The following is a 22,789-nucleotide window of genomic DNA, read 5'->3' on the forward strand; positions in this document are numbered from 1 at the left end:
CATTGCAACCTCCGCCTTCAGGTTTCAAGTGATTCTCCTGCCTCAGCATTCCAAGTAGCTGGGATTACAGGCGCCCGCCACCACTCCTGGCTAATTTTTGTATTTTTAGTAGAGACAGGGTTTCACCAGGCTGGTCTCGAACTGCTGATCTCATGATCCACCCACCTTGGCCTCCCAAAGTGTTGGGATTACAGGCGTGAGCCACTGTGACCGGCCCATTTCTTTAAATTTTTAGTAGAGACGGGGTTTCACTATGTTGGCCAGACTGGTTTTGAATTCCTGACCTCAAGTGATCCGCCCACCTCGGCCTCCCAAAGTGCTGGGATTACAGACTGAGCCACCATGCCCAGTCCAATGACTGAATTTCTAACAAACAGCTAAGCACTATTTAATTCCCTTTCACTAGAAGAATGTGGAAAAGAAAGGAAACTTCTATTAGAAAGGATACACATGCAAGAAATACAGCTACTTTGGTGATGAATGCCTTTATGGGGGACTTTATAACCATTGGGAAAAATGAGTCATGCTTACCTGCCCACTGCTCCAGTTGCTCCCATCACCAGAGCACTCAACAGTTGCTAATCAGAAACAAAGAATATTCGCTTTTATGAAAAAGAGAAAGAGAAGAGATGCTACTATATAGCTACACAAATTGTTTTGGAGGGAACTGACCTGCTGCAACATGCTAGGGGGTGACTTACCTCATCCACCCCAAAAAGGAAAGCAAACTGTTGCTGGCGATTCTGATCAACACATTGCCCGAAGTCTAAGAGATCTGTATCACTGAATTTCAGCCCTTGGAAGGTGGGGATCTTATCCAGAATCCCATCCAACAACTCCTCAGCACGAACTGCTCAAAATAATAAGTGCCTCATTAATCTGCACATCTCTAGGAAATAACATCTCATATAGTGCCATGCATCTGCAGTGAGCTGCCACATGCTGCTGTCAGCCAGAACTGACAGCAGACTAGGCATAATCACTGGTCCCTGACTAGCAGCTCCTATGTGCTTGTCCAATTATAATCCTAAACTTCCCATTCCTTGAAGCAGTAGATGGATATTTGTGAAGTGTAAATATATATTTGGTCTTAGTCCCTGGTTTCTGAGACAAAGTACCCAAAACCTTGTAGACAGGGGTGCTAGGAGAATATTTTATTCTAATACTTGGTCTTTGACCCTGATTCCTGACACAGAGCTCGCAAGACCTTTGTAATTTCCTGAGAGATAGAAGCATCTGACACAAATCTCCTAAATCCCTTGGAATCTCCAAAGTGATATGTATATTTCTGTATGCTATGAAGTTTACTGATGGCTAGGTCGCCTAGATAGCCTCAGAATGAGGGCTGGTTGCCAAGGGAACCAACCATGTACTTAGAGGGGTGGAACTTTCAGTCACACCCTTGACCTCTGGGGAGGAGAGCCGGGCTAAAGATTGAGTTGATCACCCATGGCCAATGAGATACTCAATCATGCCTACATAATGAAGCCTCCATAAAAACTCAAAAGGACAGGGCTTCTGGGTTGCTGAATATGTGAAGGTGCCTGGAGGATGGCTTGTTCAGAAAGGGCATGAAACTCCATGCCCCTTCTCACATATCTTACCCTATGCATCTCTTCTTCTGGTTGTTTATCTGTTTCCTTTGTAATAAATGGGCAATAGTAAGTAAAGTGTTTCTTTGAGTTCTGTGAACTGCTGTAGCACATTAATTGAACCCAAGGAGGAGGTAATTGGAACCCTGATTTGTAGCCAGCTGGTGGGAACTACAGGCCACAACCTGGGACTTGAGACTGGCACTGAAGTGGGGGCAGTCCTGTGGGACTAAGCCCTTAATCTGTGGGATCCAGTGCTAACTCCAACAGACAGTGTCAGAACTGAATCCAATTAGAGGACACCCAGTTCGTCTCTGATGAAGAATTGGTTGTTGGTGGGGAGAAATGCCCACATACATTTTGGTGGCCAGAGGTAAAATGTTTTGCGTTGAGTTTGCTAAGTATGAGAGTAGAGAATAGGAAAAGCAGTTTTGTTTTTTTTTCCTCAGAATGTTTATAAAGTACAGTCTCCATTTTTCCTCTTATGGAATTTAGAAAAGAGTGGGATTTTAAAAATAATCTAAGAAATTTCAGCTAATTGTAAAACTCTTCTCTCTGGAGAAATACAGTAATAACAAAAGAAAAGCTAGAAGAGAAGTCAGAAGAGATCAGAGGACTTTCCTATGTGCTATAGGCACTAAGAATACAACAGGTTCAAGGTAGACACACTCCTGTCCTAGTGAGGCTTACAGACTCATGTCTTCTCAATAAGAAGAAGGGTTGTGTGTGTGATAGAGATGAAAGGTATGTGCTACAAATACCCAGAGATCAAATTTCCTTTCATACCTAACAACTTCCATTATATGGCAGTGTGAATGATTGATAAGGGCTGGGACTTTAGAGTGACATTTAGAAACAACTGGAACTGCCCAGTCAGTGGTGGTGTGCTTTTGGGGTATGGGGTAGGGTGGGATGGAGTGGAGTTTCTTAGCATAATAGGGTAAGATGTGAGAGTTGGAAGGAAAGAAATATCAAAAGAAGCAGTACTTACTCTTTACCCCTGTCAAGGCAGGAATGTGATAGTAATAAAATGGCAGGGCAGGGGCAGCAGCAGCCACTTCCTTTAGGAAATTAATCAGGATATCTGAAAGAACAGTAGAACAGTCACGGTGTGAACAGGTGTAAAACAGTGGCTTTCCCTAGTAAAAAAGAGAATCATCTGATGAAACACAACCATGTTTCTCAGAAGCCTCAAATTCTCAACCACTTTTACTATCCCTGCTACTGCTACTGCAATGTTTTTGCAACTCACTTCCTTCGAGTTTTATTTTCCTTTCTGCAGAAAGCCCAAAATAAGACGATTATTCTCCTACCATACTAAATTCTATTAAAAAATTGATGAAAACCTTCCCATATATTAAGAGATGATCATGAAAAACATAAGTCCATCATGTGAGACTCTTGTCTTCTTACCCCAAAAAGGCTAAGTGTGAACAGTAAACAACAGAGACTACTATAGGATAATAAGAAGATTTTAACTGAGAAAATCCTGTAACAAAAAGATAACAATATCTGCTTCAAGAAGGAAATTATAGCAGTAGTGGCACATTTTGCAAGAATTCCAGCAAAATTTGGTACTTTTCCCTTTGGGGAGAAATCCAGACACATCAAAAGAGAGCACACTCTGGTTTGCTGAGGAAGTGGGGTTTCCTGCATCATCTCATGTGAGCTTCGCCTGCAACACTACTGCAGATGATAGGTCCAGTAGCACTCCTCCTGCTTTGGATGCCACTGGGTAATAGGAGATTTTTACGTACTCATCTTAATACTGTTACGATGTATTCAAGTCTATGATAATATTTCTGACAAATTATTATGCATATATTATTTTTCCTTTTAGGAAAAATATTCATGTAAAAATTTGTAAAGCCATGTGAAAAAATTTTTAAATGTTGGGCTGGACACAGTGGCTCATGCCTGTAATCCCAGTACTTTGGGAGGCTGAGGCAGGAGGATCAAGGCCAAGAATTCAAGATCATCCTGGGAAACATACCAACATCTTGTCCCTACAAAAAGTTTTTTAAAAATTAGCTTGGCATGGTGGCATGTGCCTGTAAGTCCCAGCTACTTGGGAGGCCAATGGAGGAGGGTTGCTTGAGCCCAGGATTTCAAGGCTGCAGTGAGCTATGATCATGCCACTGTACTCCAGCCTGGGCAACAGAGCAAGACCTCATCTCTAAAAAATAATTTAAAAAATTTTTAAAACTTAAAAAATGTTCACTTTAAATTCCCAGTTTATAAATATCAAATTGCTTAACTAAATGAACTATTTTTTACGTATCAATAATAGGTGATATTTCATGATGATTTAGACCTATTATGCATTTAATTATGGATTTATTTAATCATGTAGGCAAATAATGTCTGTTTTTATCCTTCTAAAATTTATACTTCTTTTTTTGCTAATCAAAAAGGATTAAAAAGACTTGGTATCCTTAGACACCATAAATAGTTTCCGCAGAGAAGACAGTAGAGAAAGAGAAAGCAATACTTTTGTATTCTAGAAGGCAATGAATATTTCTGTGAAATCTCTTAAAATTCATCATTCACTCAACCTTGAATAGGGTGTGTAGTCTCAAAATGCCCATCACTTATATTCTTCTAAGAAAAATGGTCCCATGCTTTACCATGTGACTGACACCCTATGCAACTCACTGGTCCAGGAGCAGACACTTGACCCAAACAGGCATCTACAGATCAACCAGGCTCAGCGGATGACCCAATCAGATCAATTAATGGGCAAAAGAAATGAAGTACTTTAATGCAGTCTCTTTTATGGATCCAGGGAGAGCAAATATTTCAGAGAACCACTGTACCATTGCAACTTCAAGCCTCCAATCTATACTGCTTTACTTTCACAAATTAAATATAACCATTTTGAATGGAGGCAAGAAGAAGTGGACCATGTGAAGTGCCATGCATTCAGATCTATCCACTTACCTTTGGTCCACGGCTTGAAGAAGAACGGTGCAATGACAGCGATGCCATCAGCTCCTATTTCTGCTGCATGTTGGGCCTTTAAAGGAAGAAAGAAGACCATATTGGAGCAAGTGATTTACTACAGTCACCTATAGCTTAGATACTAAGATCAGTAACAAGCTCTTCAAATTTGCTAACTGATGTACCACTGGAGAGTGGGAAAATTAACCAAATTTAATGAATGTCACTGCCAGGAAAATCCCAGGTCACAAAGTAGAGCTCCCTGATGAAGGTGAGCTGTGCACTTAATCTTATACTTCATATTTTGTCAATACAAAAAACCTTGCTAAGGAGACATAAGTGGTTCATTTTGATAAGTTATAACCATTAATCGAGATATCTGCTCATGTAATTTCTGTTCTGTTCAGTCCATTGATGATACTGTCTTTTCTGTCCAATGACATGACAGTCATATTGTAAAATTTATATTAGATTGGGAATGAAGTTGAGACATTCTGAAAAGGAAAAGATTATATACATCACAGAAGATACTCTGCACCATGTTTCTGATATTTTCTCAAATTCCTCCAGAAAAAAGTAACATTTCCTCTTGCTGGACCCTTATAACACTATGTATCTATTTCAAATAAAGTACCTAAACCTACCAGGTTCTAAGGCAGTTGTGTATGGTGACTGTCCTCCAATTAGAGTGTAAGTCCCTCAGGGCAGGGCTCAGATCTTGCTCACCCTTGAGTCCAGGTTAATCATGATGCTGGGCACATAGCAAGGAACCAGTAGATACTTGTTGTTTCAGAACATGCCCCACTATCTAAAAAGGGAAATGGGCCTTCCTTCTGAGACTTTGACTTGTAATATCTATATCTAATAGACGTGATTATCTTTCTGCAGAAGTAAACTAGAATAGTTAAAAGGAGAAGACTGGGATATAGCCCGATTAAGGCACTGGGAATAATTTCATTAACACAGGATCAGAATGTGACATATTTAAATCATTTGCTTACTACTCTGTTTAGAAAAAGAGTAGAAAGCAAGGAAAGAGGAAACACCTAAGAGAGTTGATGGCAGTGTCCATTCAAGCATCATCCAATAAAGAGTTATGGCTAAGCAGATGCCAATGTTATCGTCTCTTTGGCAAGACTACCCCTATACCAGGAGATTATCCCTATTCCAGAGGATTATTCATTCCAAGATTACCTCTATACTATTCGGTGTTCAGCCCAATGGATGATACTGTCATTCATGTCATTACATGATAATATTTTAAAATTTGTATTATACATTGGAAAAGCAGCAATTGAAAAGAGAGAAAAAAGAAAAATATACCCTACACCACACTGCCTTAGTTGAAAGACCTTTTGTAAGAGAAGCAAATCAAATGTAAGAGGAATAAATCAAGTCTCTAAATTCTGATTCCACACTTATTATGGCCAATGATAGATATTCCTTTGCATCTTGCCTAGAGCACTAAGTTGCAATTTTTTGCAAATATATTATGTATCCCATTTCTAAATCTAAATAGCCAAAACAATCAAAGAAAACCCATTAAGAAGAAGCTGAGGCTGGGAGCGGTGGCTCACGCTCGTAATCCCAGCACTTTGGGAGGCCGAGGCGGGCGGATCACGAGGTCAGGAGATCGAGACCACGGTGAAACCCTGTCTCTACTAAAAATACAAAAAATTAGCCGGACGTGGTGGCGGGCACCTGTAGTCCCAGCTACTTGGAGAGGCTGAGGCAGGAGAATGGCGTGAAACCGGGAGGCAGAGCTGGCAGTGAGCCGAGATTGCGCCACTGCACTCCGGCCTGGGCGACAGAGCAAGACTCCGTCTCAAAAAAATAAAATAAAATAAAATAAAAAAGAAGAAGCTGAGCCAGAAAAAGTCATTGTAATCTTTGGAGGTAGAGTATCTAAGTTCTGGAAACTTGGTTAATTTGTAGCAGTCCAGGTACAGGGCCTTCTGATAAACAATTTTAAACATCTTTGTGCTTTTCTTTTTCTTTCTTTTTTTTCTTTGTGAGATGGAGTCTCACTCTGTTGCCCAGGCTGGAGTGCAGTGGCATGATCTCGGCTCACTGCAACCTCCACCTCCTGGGTTCAAGCAATTCTCTTGCCTCAGCCTCCTGAGTAGCTGGGATTACAGGCGCCCACCACCGTGCCTGGCTAATTTTTGTATTTTTAGTAGAGACAAGGTTTCACCATATTGGTCAGGCTGGTCTCAAACTCCTGACCTCATGATCTGCCTGCCTCGGCCTCCCAAAGTGTGTGCCTTCTTCTCTTAACCAATTCACCCAGGCCTCAGAATCACCACACCACCTGCTTTTCTGCCAGGAACTTTAACCCCTTCCTCTCTTGCTTCTGCTCCACTTAACCTGCTAATCTCTAAAGTGGGAGCAATCCAATTGTCTGTGTTCTTGTTCCTATATTCTGGCTAAAGAGTGTACCCAGAAAAAAAAAATCCATAACTGTGCTGAAGGGTGGTATGACAAATTTATAACTTACAACTTAAGTTGGTCTTCAGCACCACCAAGCAATCCTTTTGCGTTTTAGCTCCCTCCTCCTTTCTCCAATGCAGAATTCACATTTGCCATTCTTCAAGCCTTTACTCTATCCTTTGTCCCTCTGTGCCCTGCAGATGGCACTGCCTTCTACTTCCCAGAGAAAATTGAAATTGGCTCAGTTCTGCTCCTTACCTGCAAACTCAGCTATAGCTGCATCCATCCTTACTCTCCTTGGAGGAAGGTGCTTCGATCTCCTATCCTACAGTCATCATCACCTGCAGCTACAACCTTTTTTTTATGGCTCAATGCCTGCTTCTAGGCAGTGAGCCCCTGAGATCCCACACCTTATTTTTTCAGGCACACCATCCACTTCATAGCAAATATAGTACTGATTTTAACCGCAGCATAAAAATGGAGGCCCCTTGAGTAGTCTCTCCCAGATTGAGCTGCATACATACCAGTTCCTGTGACTCCTTCAAGCTCAGTGCTCCTACGTGAATTATTACCTGATCCAGCCTGCAAAAGAAAAAATACTGCTGCATCGCTTAGAGTTTAGAGGCATGCAGAAGGGCTGCACTATCCTGATTTGTGCTGGTTTTCGCAGTTAACTGATGCCTTATTAATCTCACTTATTAAGTTCTATAGCAATATATTTAATCTACCTAAAGGGGCTTATGGTGATCTTTTTAACATAGGTCATGGATATCAAAGTCTTGTCATATTACTGAGAGGTTGGTTGTGATTTGACTGTGCCTAGGATGATTCTGATTTCACAGCAGAGAATATTCAGCCCCCAAAGGAGGTATTTAAAGGCAAGGTTAAAATGGTATTCATTTCTTCCTTTCTGTAGGAATACAGCCATTTCTGCAATGACTTCATTTACAGCCAGTGGGAAGGTGGTATGTTTATGCAGTATCATGGAGGTTTCATATTACCAACAGCAGAAATATATGCTGAAAATCGTTAAACGTGTACAGAAATGGGATTCATCTCTCATTAAGTTACAGGCAGAGGATCACAAAGATAATTTAGTCCAAGCCCATTATCTTAAATTGGAGTCTATAGAAATTCGTCTTATATACATGCTTACATAAAACACTTCTAAGTTGTGATAAAAGACACAAAATTTAAAAATCAATTATAGGTTAGGTGCAGTGGCTCATACCTATAATCCCAGCAGTTTGGGAGGCTGAGGTGGGCGGATTGCGTGAGCTCAGGAGTTCAAGACCAGCCTGGGCAACATGGCAAAACTCCGTCTCTACCCAAAATACAAAAAATTAGCCAAGTGTGGTGGTGTGTGCCTGTAGTCCCAGCTACTTGGGGGCTGAGGTGGGAGAATCGCTTGAACCCAGGAGGTGGAAGCTGCAGTGAGCCAAGATCACGCCACTGCACCCCAGGCTGGACAACAGAGCAAGACCATGTTTCAAAAAATAATTAAAAATAAAAATAAAATAAATAACAAATAAATTCTAATGGAAAGAAATGACCTAATTTAATCACGTTTAGAATCAACTTATGTGTCAGATATTACATATGATTTTTTTAAGTAAATGATATTGCATATATTTATATAAAAGTGCTTTGCATATATCTGGCACTGGCTAATATTTGTTGACTTAGATCAAATGTAAATTAAAAAAAAATCAAGATGCCAATGGTGAATCAAGCACTAGGGAAGAAATCTAATTGGGAGGTGGTGCAACATAGCTGTTAAGAACTTATATCCCAGAGTTAGAGTCTTGAGCTTGAATCCTGACTGTTACGAACCAGCTGTGAACTCCTCAGAAAGGCACTTAACACCTTTACACCTCAATTTCCTGGAATAATTCAGATAATAGCATTACCTGTCACACAGGGCTATTGTAAGGTTTATGTGAGTTCATGCAGGTAAAACACAGCATGGTACATGGCACAGTAAATGCTTAATAAATATTAGCAGTTATTACTGTTAAGCCTTTAGAGACTTAAAGAAAAAAAAACAAGTTTGGGAGAATGAAAAAGAGAAAAAAGAATAGAGCCTTTTAATGCTGCAAAAATATAGAAAACAGTAAAGATAAAGAATCATTAGGGATTTTAAAAAATGTCTAGGGAATAGAATTTAAGGTTCAAACAAGCAGAACTTGAAAAGCAATAATTGATTAATCAATACATGAGTACTTATTTTGGTTAAGCATTGTTTAGATGCTGTATTTGGTGGTACCACATAAATGAAGATAGGTATGATACTGGGATATTTTTGGTTGGAGAGAAAAATAGTTTCCTCACAACCAGGAACTAGTCCTGTGAGAAGTGAATTCACTATGAAAGGCAATTTCCTATTTTGCAAATCTCCTCAGAATTTGGCCAAAAGAGGATATTTGCTCTGATACCACGATGTTCATTTTTGGGGGTACTCCATGTTCCTATCTGGGAAGAGAAAGGCCAGTGAGACTGGTTTTCTCAAACTGGGATTAATAATGTTCAGCTGTGAATGCAGTCATCCCAGTGAGTCTTCTGAAGGACCTTGAATAACACATGCCCTCATGAGACAGAGACACCACATTCTTGTTTAGGCCCAATCAGAGTCCTCCAGGGGTTCTTGGCTAGCTATGTCTTAGGTAAAACAGGACCTAGCTGAGAAGTGACATGATCAGGTTTGTATTTATAAAGGATAATAGAAGACTTCTGAATGGAGAAAGGAGGGCTGACTGTCCTGTTGAACTCTCACCAGCAGTTTTACTGCACGACCCCTCCCTTCAATACCCCTTTCTCTTGGCTTAGGTGAAGCCAATCATCCATTCGCTCTTCCTCTTTCTCCTGGGCTGCTAGGCACAGCTACCACTGTTGGAAACTTAAAATACACATTTCCTAGTAATCTCCCAATCCAGGAGGAGGCTCCAACGAGCCTTCTGGCTGTCATGACTCAGTTCTGTGGAGTGGCTACTCCAAATCTTGACTATTCCTGTCAAGCTCTAAATTCTACCCAACTCCTTGTTCTGGGCAGATGTCCTAGAGTCCCAGAGACCAAAGATGAAGAAGCTTTCACACAGACTCCCTTATTCTTCCTCCTCTCCACCTGTGTGCGGGGCTATATCACTATTTGCTTTCCTCCGAGCTTCTCAGCTTCTTTTTTTAAGATGGAGTCTCACTCTGTTGCCCAGGCTAGAGTGCAGTGGTGCAATCTCAGCTCACTGCAACCTCCACCTCCAGGGTACAAGCGATTCTCCTGCCTCAGCCTCCTGATTAGCTGGGATTACAGGTACCTGCCACCATGCCTGGCTATTTTTTGTATTTTTAGTAGAGACGGGGTTTTGCCAGGTTGGCCAGGTTGGTCTCAAACTTCTGATCTCAGGTGATCTGCCTACCTCGGCCTCCCAAAGTGCTGGGATTACAGGTGTGAGCCACTGTGCCAGGCCTTCAGCTGTCTTCTAAAGCTACTCTGTCTACTTTGGGTTGTGCGGATGGTCCCCAACTTACGATGGTTTGACCTTACAATGGGGTGAAAGCATCATTACACTCCCTGACTTATGACAGGGTTATGTCTTTAAAACCCAATGTAAATTGTAAGTTGAATGAATTTCTGATCAATCTATCAGGATGTAATGCTGTCATTAGTGGAGGAGCATCTGTATGTCAAACCCCTAGCCAAATCCCCCTATCCAAGACCTTCCATCAAAGGTATCAATTCACCACTTTTTTTAAGACAGGGTTTTGCTCTGTCACCCAGGCTGGACTACAGTAGTGTGATTTTAGCTCACTGCAACCTCTGTCCCCCTGGGCTCAAATGATCCTCCTGCCTCAGCCTCCCAAGTGGCTGGGACCACAGGGGCATACCACTATGCCTGGCTAATTATTATTTTTATTTTTTGTAGAGACAGGGTCTCCATATGTTGCCCAGGCTGGTCCTGATCTCCTGGGCTTAAGCAATCTGCCTGCCTTGGTCTCCCGAAGTGCTGGGATTATAGGCATGAGCCACTGCACCCAGCCAAGGTTTACCAGTCTTTTCTGTATCTTTAATCTCTCATTCCATGGCAGTGTCCTTTCAGCATAGAAACACACTCAACATTTTTCCACTTAACAAAACTATCCTTCTTTCAATCTTGCCTATTCCTTCCTTCCTAATGTATGACTCCATCTCTCCTTCCCTTTGCCAGAAAACTTCTTGTGAGGATCAGCTGCACTCACTGCTCCCACTTGCAGATGTCTGCTGCATTCTATAACTCACTGCAGTCTGGCTTCTCTACAATAACCTGACTGGCCCTGCTCTTTCAGAGGTCATCAGTGACTTCCTATGATATGTCAAACCTAATGGTCTTCTGTCTTTTGTGTGCTGACTTTCATGGCATTTAAGAGTTATTATAACAAATGTTATAATGAACATAGCATCTACTGCATCTAAATAGTTACAATGAATTCTTACATTAGTGTGAATGTGTTGTGTGAACTGTGCCTGCCAGGCACTGTTCTAATCCTCACTACAACCTCATAAGTGAGGTACGATTATTACTTCTATTTTAGGGATGCAGCACACAGAAGTTAGGTGATGTGCCTGAGTTCCCAGAGCTGATAAGCAGAGCTGGGCCTCAAACTCAGGCAGTCAGGCTCTATGGCTCCTGCTACACTGACAGTCTCTGAAATCATACTCTTCCCTGGCTGCAGTGACAGGACTCACTCCCAATTGGCCTCCTACCCTCTGAGGGCTTTCTGTCTCTGCCTACTTCCCTGTCCCTCATTTTTGGTACTGTTCTTTTTTCTTTTTGAGACAGAGTCTCACTCTGTCACTCATGCTGGAGTGCAGTGGCGCGATCTCGGCTCACTGCAAGCTCCATCTCCTGGGTTCATGCCATTCTCCTGCCTCAGCCTCCTGAGTAGCTGGGACTACAGGCGCTTGCCGCCGCGCCAGGCTAATTTTATTTTTTTGTATTTTTAGTAGAGACGGGGTTTCATCCTGTTAGCCAGGATGGTCTCGATCTCCTGACCTCGTGATCTGCCCGCCTCGGCCTCCCAAAGTGCTAGGATTACAGGCGTGAGCCACCGTGCCCGGCCAGTTCTTAATGTGTGCCCTTAGCCCTCCTGTTTTCACACTCTGCCCATGGTCCTTAATCTTTTTGGACCCTAGATCTCACATTAACTGAAAGCTGATGGCATACCAGAAAATGCTTCTGTGGATATGCACTCAAATTTGGCACATAATTTCAGAGTACTGGAGGTGCCCTGAAGCCACTAAGGATTCCCAAGGACATCATGGGCTTCACACTGACAACTTCTGCTCACTTGGAACTTACCTCTAATCTTTTACTCCCACCTAAGACAACATCAATTACTCCCTTTTTGTTTATACATTCATCAGAAGGGCTGGGGTGTTAGTTTTCTTGATCTAACACCCCTACTGGATGGTCAGCAACCTGAAGGCAGAGCCCTTACTTTATAATGCTGGTGTCTAGCACAGTACATAACATATAACAATGTAACAGACAAATCAATAAAACTTAGTTGGCCAGATGTGGTGGCTTACGCCTGTAATCCCAGCACTTCGGAAGGCCAAGGTGGGTGGATCACGAGATCAGGAGATGGAGACCATCCTGACTTAACACAGTGAAACCCCGTCTCTACTAAAAATACAAAAAATTAGCCAGGCATGGTGGCATGCGCCTGTAGTCCCAGCTACTCGGAAGGCTGAGGCAGGAGAATTACTTGAACCCCAGAGGCAGAGGTTGCAGTGAGCCGAGATAGCGCCACTGCACTCCAGCCTAGGCGACAGAGCGAGACTCCATCTCAAGAAAAACAAAAACAAAAACAAAAAAACAAACTTAGTTAACTGGAAGTGCTTATGGAACTGATACTATCCTGTTTGTTGAACCATGGCATGAATTGGGTGTTACAAAAATACATCACTGCATGGAAGTTTATGGGCTACAGAAAGTCCTCCAACAGTGCAAGAGGAAGCACCATAAAAGAACACGTTGAGTTGGATGCACAGAGACCTGTAAGCAGAAGTGGGCCAATACAAGCATCAGGCGCTCATCCCGAGAAGGGAAGGGGTGTGAGTTGCTCAGTGGAAGAGCCAAATAACCAGCAGAGTCCATCACCACCCTCCCCTCTTACCCTTCAGCCCAAGGATGGGTAACTGTGAGGGGATTGATTGGCCTTGTAGACAGGTAAGAAGCAGTTTCCCAACGGAACCTCTGGGTGGCAGGTGTGTCTAGCAGTTTGGCTGCTCTTCTGCACAGAAAGGGAGGGGGCTCTTCTCCAAGAAGCCAGGATCCCCGGGGCCCTGCTCATCTGAGGTCATCATCACCAGCTGACCTCAAGCCCTGGCTCTGACCAGAAAGCAGGGAGGGCGTATCCTCTGGGGAAGAGGCTCACTGAATACAGCTGTTGCCAAAGGGCATTTTTATCCTCATGCAGCCACTCACTTGTTCTTCCCTTTTGTCACCCACTCCTCTGCGACCTGGCGACGCTCTGAGATGCTCAGGGACAGGCCTTCTCCCGTTGTGCCATTCACTGTTCAAACAAAGAGTAAATCAGTGGGACCAAGGAGCACCTCTGCTCCTCCAACCCCGAGTCTGAAAGTGCAGGGTCAGAAACCGCTGCACTGAGGATGGTCAGGAGGGGAAAATGCCATGTTTCCATTTTCATTTCAGGCACTTTTTTCCACTTTGACCTTGTCAAAGGCAGTGGGAAGGTTAACTGTGACTTGTAATTATAAATCTGACCTTGATATTAAGGACAGTCCACAAATATTTTAAATAAAGACAGAGATGACTGCCCACATTTTACGTCAATCTCCAAACACATTACCCAGTTTTATATCTGGGCTTGAATGGCAGGGAAATCAACACCATCCAGTACCAGGATGTTAAATAAGTGGGAGTTACTCATGCGGGTGCTTTTGTATACTACAGATCTCAAACTATCTCCATTTACAGTTTGACATGATGGTAGTGCTGTAGGACAACTCATTTTTTAAATAAATATTTCATAAATAAGCACAAAGGATATTAATATTTCTTATACCAAGTGCTCTTACATATCCACTTACTCTCACAACAACCCAGCAAAGAAGAAATTATTTTTCTCATTTACAGATGAAAAGATAAAGTCCAAAACAGTAAATAATTTAAGTTTGAATCCAGAGTTGCGTGATTCCAAAACTCATCCTCTTTCCTCTTTTCCTTCTACTACAATCATTTCTTTTTTATTTTTTTGAGACAGAGTTTTGCTTGTCGCCCAGGCTGGAGTGCAGTGGCGCCATCTTGGCTCACTGCAACCTCTGCCTCCCGGGTTCAAGTGATTCTCCTGCCTCAGCCTCCTGAGTAACTGGGATTACAGGGACCTGTCACCATACCCGGCTGATTTTTGGTATTTTTAGTAGAGATGGGGTTTTGCCGTGTTGGGCAGGCTGGTCTTGAACTCCTGACCTCAGGTGATCTGCCCGCCTCAGCCTCCCAAAGTGCTGGGATTACTGGTGTGAGCCACCACACCTGGCCTACTACAATCATTTCTTAATGGATCACAGAAAGATGCCTATGGTAGTAGGATACATTACTGAGGTCTCATGCATGTGGTGGCACTCTGAATCTCTAAGCATGCAGCACTGGGTTGGAAGAGGGGAGGTTGTGGAGGCAGGGGAGGGAAGTCGGAAAGTATTTTTAACCACTCCTTTGAGGTCTTGACTTCAAGTGTGCTCTGGTCATAGGGATGTTCCTGCTTTTTCCTTATACCCAGGGGAGATCTGCTGCCCTTTGCGGAGTAAGAATCTGCCTTCTCCACTATGGCTTAGCACTGTGGAGGGACATTGAGTGGTTTTGTAATCAGGTCTCGGTTTTGACATGTGGCCCAGGACACTTTTTCACACAAGTTTTAATCTGCTCTGATTATTATTACCAGGTACCTCTGGCTCTGGAGGGGCTCCTGTTGGTAGAGCAGTAGGTCAGGGCCAAGGTGTAGTGTTCTCAGAATAAAAATGCATCCAAGGGTCCGAGAGCCCAGAACACCAAGCAAGGGACAGCTCAATCGCAGGTAAGTATAGTTGTCAGGCTTAAAATGTTCAAGATCTAATTTTTTTAAACTTTCACTTCTATGAAATAAAAGGGGATAACTACTAGTCCTGTGATTTCTTTGTGTGCTACATTTAGAGTCTTTGTTCCATTCACAATTTGAAAGGCCAGGGGAAGACAGAATAAAGCCCATTCTTAAGAGAGAGAAGAGGCTGGGCACGGTGGCTCACACCTGTAATCCCAGCATTCTGGGAGGCCGAGGCGGGCAGATCACCTGAGGTCAGGAGTTCGAGACCAGCCTGTCCAATATGGCAAAACCTTGTCTCTACTAAAAATACAAAAATTAGCTGGGTGTGGTGGTGTGCGCCTATAGTCCGGCTACACAGGAGGCTGAGGCAGGAGAATCACTTGAACCTGGGAGGCGGAGGTTGCAGTGAGCCGAGATGGCACCACTGCATTCCAGCCCGGGGGGGCGACAGAGCAAGACTCCATCTCAATAAATAAACAAACAAACAAACAAACAAATAAATAAATAAATAAAAGAGAGAAGTGGGTTTAGTTGTTACTTAAGAGGGTTTAGTTGTTTGCCACTTCTTGACTGAATGGCCTGGGGCAACCTAGAGTATATCTGAGTTATATATTTTCATCTCCAAATGGGGATAAAAAATAATACCATAAGGGTTGGCACACTATCAAATGAGGCAATCTCTTGAGGTGCTTTGTAGGTCTAACATTGGTGGGTCTACAAATTCACAAATTTTAGTTAGCTTAGCCAGGCTCCATCATAACCTGTGACCCCATGACTGTGTGACCTCTTGGCTGGTAACCAGGTGAGATATACCTTCTAAAGACTGAGCTGGAGACATGCAGAGACATCCCCAAAGTTGACTTACCAAAAATGTTCTTCACTCCCTGTTCTTTCACAAGATAATCCACATACTGACCAATTACTGAAAAGTTGATTTCTCTAGAAGACATGGGGAAAAAAAGGCATATTTAGTCTTTTTCAGATTATTATTCAACAAATCCTCAGGTATATAAACTGCTCCCTCTTGCTAATAGTTATTAAAAATTCACTCAATTTGTGAAATTCTTAGCCTGCTGTAAATAATGCCTGGGTTTTTTTCCCCCCTGAATCTGGTGATTTCTTCACTCAGCCATGTATGCCTCACTTCTATGAGCAAAACACTATTAGTTATCAACAGAGGCTTTACATTTACACCTCATGACAAGCAGTATTTAAAAAGTAGTTATCGAACTATCTTTTGCTCAATGCTCTCTCTTTAAAGTCCACATGGCCACACATCTTTTGCCCTTTTGGGGGAAGAGTGATCGTTGGAGACATGGTTGAATGAGAACTTAACATTTGCCATTTGATCCCAAGTGCTAGGATTACAAATATGAGCCATCATGCCTGGCCTGTCCTTTCTTGTGTTTTCCCACCCTACTCTTAGGGTAGTTAGGTCTATTTTCATCACTGGAGGCCATTATCCATGATCAGTTATTAGGAAGTCATTACAGAGGATGGAAACATTCATTTCTAAGGCTCACAAGATAGGAAAAGTCAATCTTAATATTATAAGAATTTTAGCACTTAATATTTGGGACAACGCATGGAGTCTTAAACCCATCAGTATTTGCTGGTTTTACATTGAACAAGGTTAGCAGTTAGAAAGGAACTTCGTCATCACTTTGACTCTCAAAGGCAGAACAGCAGCATCAGCATCTGGGGGACTTTATTAGACACACAGAATCCCAAGCCCCACACAGTCCAGCCCAGTTAGAATCTGAATTTTAACAAGATCGCCATGTGATCTGCATGCACTTGGCAATTTGAGGCACACTAACCTTGTAAGGATCTGATGCCTAAGGTTAAGGTCTCTTAAAATCATATTGATTTCAAAATCTAGAAACTCACTCACAAGTTGTATTAGGCAACCTATCCTCAATCAAAATGCAGGAGGGGAATGACGGGCAATGAAGAGTGAAATCCAAAGGAAAATGGTGCGGAAAGCCTGGGTTAAATGGTTACACTGTGCCCATGGTTACCCTGCCAAGAACACAGAGTGCTAGCTGGCTGCCACTGCACTTTTGTCCGTAGGGCCAGAGAATCCTAATTGAAATTTGGCCTTATTAACATTCTTTTCACCTTTACCTACTGTAATTCCTTAAACAACAAAAATAAAAAAAAATCTGATGCATCTAGGAAACAAAGACATCAAATTGTATATGTCAAAAGGAATAAGAACAAAAAGAGGAAAGATACAGAACAGCTGACTCTGAGGTTAAAAGGAAAGCTACTAAATGCAAAGAATGCACAGGCAATCATGCCTATAACAAGCTCAGAGAAAAGATAGCAGGCCTGAGCCTGCCGCTTGGGAAAAGGTGTGTTAATACAATTATAAAGCCCATAAGCGGAGCAGACTCCCTCATTATGGCACATGCCCCCATATCCTAACACTGCTCCCTCCAGGCCTCAGTCTGCACCTGGAACAGCCCAGGTGTTCAGCAAAGGCTGGACAAAGGAGTGGTGATGTGGGAACTTACAACGATGAAATCACCACGAGCTCTGCCTTTACAAGCTGCTTAGCACCACGCTTGCATAATATTTTGAAATTTCACTATTACATTAATTGAGTAAAGAAGATAGTATACGTGATTAAAATAGCAAAATATAATGAAGGTTATGACTGAGGCAAAAATTGTATGGGGGCTCAGAAGAGGGACTGATAAATTACAGCTAGGGAGGCTGGAAAGAAGACATTGGATAAGTAGGACAAAACCCTATGATCCCCCTTCCCTCCAACATTTTTTTTTTTTTTTTTTTTTGAGACAAGGTCTCACTCTGTCGCCCAGGCTGAAGTGCAGTGGTATGATCGTGGCTCACTGCAAGCCTTGACCTCCTGGGCTCAAGTGATTCTTTTGCCTCAGCCTCCCAACTAGGTGGGACCACAGGTGCAGCTAACTTTAAAATTTTGAGTAGAGATGAGACCTCACTATATTGCCCAGACTGGTCTCGAACTCCTGGGGTCAAGCGATCCTCCTGCCTCAGCCTCCCAAAGTGTTGGGATTACAAGTGTGGGCCACTGCGCCCGACCCCTCCAACATTCTTGAGAGATACTGTTTGCTTGGTCCTATTCTAGTATCATCCTCTTTTTAGGGAGTTGGCTGCACCCTTAGGCAGGTCTAGGCCAGTATGTGAAACTGGAAGCTCCTTTTTCCTCCATGAACTTCACAGTTTTGATGGCCTCAGTGGAGAGTGCTTCGACCTACACTCACCTCTCTCCCTCAGGCTTTGCTGGGAGACAGGCTATTCAGCTGACAATTTCACTCAGGGTTAGAGGTCTAATGGGTTATGCATTATCTGTCCCTTCAAGAAAGGAGAAAGTAGGTTGCTGCTTCTTATAAAATGCCCCTAACCTACAAGAGTGACACTAATGGCAGAATTTTGGGGGCAGTGGTCATCATCCAGAAAATGTTCTTGGACTTAAGTCCTTTTGGAACTACCAGACCTCTTCAGAGAGATCTAGGTTGAAAAGGGGCTAACTCTAAATTTAGTGTTTGACTTTGATATTATATTTTTTCTTTAAAAAAAATGAGTATTTGAAAAGCCAGAAAAATCTAACAATGTCAGGGCTGCTGGGCATAGTGGCTCATGCCTGTAATCCCAGCACTTTGGGAGACTGAGGTGGGTCACTTGAGCTCAAGAGTTTGAGAACAGGCTGGCCAACATGGTGAAACCCCGTCTCTACTAAAAATGCAAAAATGAGCCAGACGTATTGGTGGGCACTTGTAATCTCAGCCTGGAATAGGGATGCTGAGGCAGGATTGCTTGACCCCGGGAGGTAGAGGTTGCAGTGAGCTGAGATGGCACCACTGCACTCCAGCCTGGGTGACAGAGCGAGACTTGGTCTCAAAAAAAAAAAAAAAAAAAATGCCAGGGCTACATTTCCATCGATTTGGAAATTAGAAAGAGCAGCAGTAGGCCCTACTTTAGAGGACTAGATGCCCCCAGGTCCCTCAGGCATTTCAGATCCCTGCCTGACTCTCCAGGTGCAAGTTTGCAGCCTTGGGCTGGGATGCACAGCAGCTCCAGGCACAAGTGGGGGTGAAATCATCCAGGGCTGCTACCACATTTGTTACATAGGCACCCAAAAGGCAGGGTGAGGGTGAAAATAATTCTCCTTGAGGACTCTGTCGGTTTTTTTTTTTTTTTTTTGAGACAGGGTCTTGCACTGTCACCCAGGCTGGAGTACAGTTGCATAATCACGGCTCACTGCAGCCTCAATCTCCCAGGCTCAAGTGATCCTCTGGCCTCTGCCTCCCCAGTAGCTAGGACTACAGGTGTGTGCCACAATGCCTAGCTAATTTTTGTATTTTTTGTAGAGACAGGGTTTTACCAGGTTGCCCAGGCTGGTCTTGAACTCCTGGGCTCAAGCAATCTGCCTGCCTCAGACTCCCAAAGTGCTGGAATTACAGGTGTGAGCCATCATGCCCAGCCTGTCCCTTCACTTGTTTTCCCACCCTACTCTCCGGGTACCTAGGTCTATTTTCATCACCGGAGGCCATTAACCATGATTAGTTACCAGAAAGGCACTAGAGAGACCAGAAACAATGAGATTGGATTATTCTTCTGTCCACCCACTGGGCACTTGGAGCTCAGTGCTCACAGAAGTGAGTTGACAGAAGTCAATTCACTCGAATAGGCTGCACTGCACCTTCTCTTCTTTCATGAGCCCCAAGAACACATCTAACAACTGGGCACATCAGGGGAGACTGACCCAGAACCAAATTCCATGCTTGCTGTAGTCATTTTTATATTTAAACCCAGTTTAATGTCTTAATTTCAATTCCTGGGGATTCAGATTCTTTGTGTTGTGTTTAGATTCATACCTTGGGGCTTTTTTTTTTTTTTTTTTTGGAGACAGGGTTTTACTATGTTGTCTAGGCTGGCCTCAAACTCCTGAATTCAAGTAATCCTCCCACATAGCTGAGACTACAGATGTGTGCCACTGTGCCCCATTAATTTTATTTAACTTTTTTTTTAATTACCGGAGCTATATCGTTTACTTTAGAAAGTACATACAATAAAAAAAGAAAACCCACTCAGGGTATCTCTGGAGATGACTCCTCTTAGTTTGGTATTTTTCTATTCACAAATACACATTATATCATTTTCTTGTATAAATATGGCCATATTAGACAGTTTTATATTTTTCACTCAGCATTCTAATTTTAACATCTTCCCACATTTTTAGATGGTCCATTACTATACCGGCTAAACAACATTCTATTTTATGGATGTATATAATTACTTTTTCTAATTGTCTGCTCTAATTCCTTTTTCTAATTGTCTGTTCTTAGACATTTAGTTTGCCCAAACTATATAAGCGGAAGAAAGTCTTCTGTTCTTTTTGCCACAAATTGAGGTCCAGAGTGGGTGGATTGTGAAATTGCAGGTAGACTCTACAACTCTTCTCTTAGGGTAAAAGGGTAATAGAATTTTTCTGAAGTGGCTTTTCAGGGAGAAATCCCTATTGCTGTTTGTTTCCTCTCCTGGTGCACGAACCACCATGAAAGACTTTCACTTCATCTGAGAAGACAGAATCCACAGGACAGGCTATTTTTTCATACCTGACATGATGTGGCATGCATATCAGAAAACCTGATTTTCCATTTTCTTTTGCCTTTTATACATATCTCTCAGCATTCAATCAGATAGCAGTTATACGTACTCTTGGCAAAATAGCCACGGGTTATTTTAAAATTCTTTCAGCAGGGAGGCAGGCAGGGATTAACCTGCCCACCCTGTTGGAGGTAGAAAATGTTCTGTTCTGGGAGTCTGGGTCCCCTTGTCTCCCAAACACTGTTAAAAAGACAATAATCTATGCCAGTCTGACTCTAGCAGGCCAGGCCTTTTCTCACTGGGGTAACAGATTTGTTTTTACCAGAGGGTGTTGTGAAGATTCCCCAGGGTGATGCCAAGAACATTTGAGGGAAAAAACACAACTTTTTTCTTGACATTCCAGATCTGAAATGGACTTTCTGGTCTAATGACTGTGAGCCTGCCCAAAGAAAAAGTGAGTTCTTAGAACAAATAAGGAAAGCAAGTCTTGGCTGGCGCGGTGACTCACGCCTGTAATCCCAGCACCTTGGGAGGCCGAGATGGGCGGATCACTTGAGGTCAGGAGTTTGAGACAGCCTGGCCAACATGATGAAACTCCGTCTCTACCAAAAACACAAAAATTAGCCGGGCAGGGTGGTACACGCCTCTAATCCCAGCTACCCGGGAGGCTGAGGCAGGAGAATCGCTTGAACTTGGGAGGGGGATGTTGCAGTGAGTCGAGATTGCACCACTGCACTCCCGCCTGCGAGACTTTGTCTCCAAAAAAAAAAAAAAAAAAAAAAAAAGCCAAGTCTTTCATTAGACTTGCTAGTGTATAAAAAGGCAAGGGTTGGATAGGTAGAGAAATCCTCCCTTTCTAGCTGTGTGGCTTGGGGCAGCTGGGCTAGCCTTTAGGATCTCAGTTTCTTCAACTGCCAGGACAGAGATACCTATGGCTCCCTCACATAGCTGTTGTCAAGATTAAGTGGGAACATGTAAATGAAAATGCAAGCATGATGACTGACATAGTAGCATCAATCAGTGTTCGCTTCCTTCCCTTTTTGTCGACTATCAGCACTAGTAATTCCTGCAGTATATTCACTCATAAAATAACAAAATCTACCACAACTACGCCACATGCTTAAGATACAAAGATAAATAAGATAATTTCTCAGTCCTTGTGTATTATCTGGCATTCAATATCTATTGAACAGGGCTAAGCAGCTCAAAGCCTGCTGGAAGACATAGGCAAGTAACAAAAAGTTATTGTAATAATAATTATAAACAAATAATTTTGATGCAATACAAAAAGGGTGCTATGGGATCACAGGGGAAGAGTATGGACAGGGTACTATAGAAGGGTCATCTAACTCCTTTTAAGAGAATTGGGGAAGAATTTCTAAGGATGGTTTTGATTGATGAGTAGAAGTGTTCACGTGGAGCAAGAAAGAAGAGGATGGTGGTAGAAAAAGGCAGAGGAAAGAGAATGAGTAAAGGCATGAAGGGCAGAAGAGGTATGGTGACAAAGAAATGAAGCAGGAAAGGTAAACTGTGAAGGACTTCCTATGCCATCCCAGGGAGTCTGGGCTTTAATCTTTAGACCGGCTCATCTCAGACTTTAATGTGCTAAAGAATCATCTGGGACACTGTTAAAATGCAGGACTGATCTGTGGTATGATACGGCCTGAGATTGTGCATTTCTACCAAGTTCCCACAGTGGTAGGGCAACTGGTCCATGGGCCATATGATGGGTAGTAAGGCTTAGACAAAAGAGAGTCAAAAGATTCCTAAAGAGGAGAGTGACATGATCAGATTTATTTACTAGGAAGCTCACCGAGCTACAGTGTGGACGATGGACTGGAATTATAGGCACTTTATACATTCTTACTGAATGGTGATCCCCACAATATCCCCAGTGACATAACATGAGAGGACTGCAGACTCTTAAGAGTTGGAAAGGGTCATAGAGATAATGTGGTTGAACTTTCTTTGGAGAATATGAAAGAGGTTTTTTTTTTTTTTTTGAGACAAAGTCTGGCTCTGTTGCCCAGGCTGGAGTGCAGTGGCATGATCTTGGCTCACTGCAACCTCTGCATCTCAGGTTCAAGCGACTCTCCTGCCTCAGCCTCCCGAGCAGCTGGAACTACAGGTGCATGCCACCACGCCTGGCTAATTTT

General features: G+C 42.8%; 1 protein-coding gene across 5 annotated transcripts in view; it reads right to left on the bottom strand.

Annotated features, from left to right (window-relative positions):
- NPL (N-acetylneuraminate pyruvate lyase) overlaps window positions 1-22,789 on the bottom strand; it is a 41,290-nt gene that overhangs the window by 11,373 nt on the left and 7,128 nt on the right. For all 5 annotated transcript variants that reach the window (XM_063613782.1, XM_055233500.2, XM_063613783.1 and 2 more), the window contains 7 exons: window positions 15,901-15,974; window positions 13,424-13,511; window positions 7,487-7,544; window positions 4,533-4,608; window positions 2,584-2,676; window positions 702-850; window positions 532-578 (listed from right to left, as the gene is read on the bottom strand). In XM_063613782.1, the coding sequence (XP_063469852.1) occupies window positions 532-578; window positions 702-850; window positions 2,584-2,676; window positions 4,533-4,608; window positions 7,487-7,544; window positions 13,424-13,511; window positions 15,901-15,974 (585 nt within the window). The remainder of the gene's footprint in view (window positions 1-531; window positions 579-701; window positions 851-2,583; window positions 2,677-4,532; window positions 4,609-7,486; window positions 7,545-13,423; window positions 13,512-15,900; window positions 15,975-22,789) is intronic.

The sequence above is a fragment of the Symphalangus syndactylus genome, chromosome 19 (assembly GCF_028878055.3).
Source record: "Symphalangus syndactylus isolate Jambi chromosome 19, NHGRI_mSymSyn1-v2.1_pri, whole genome shotgun sequence".
In the NCBI taxonomy this organism is placed as follows: domain Eukaryota; kingdom Metazoa; phylum Chordata; class Mammalia; order Primates; family Hylobatidae; genus Symphalangus; species Symphalangus syndactylus.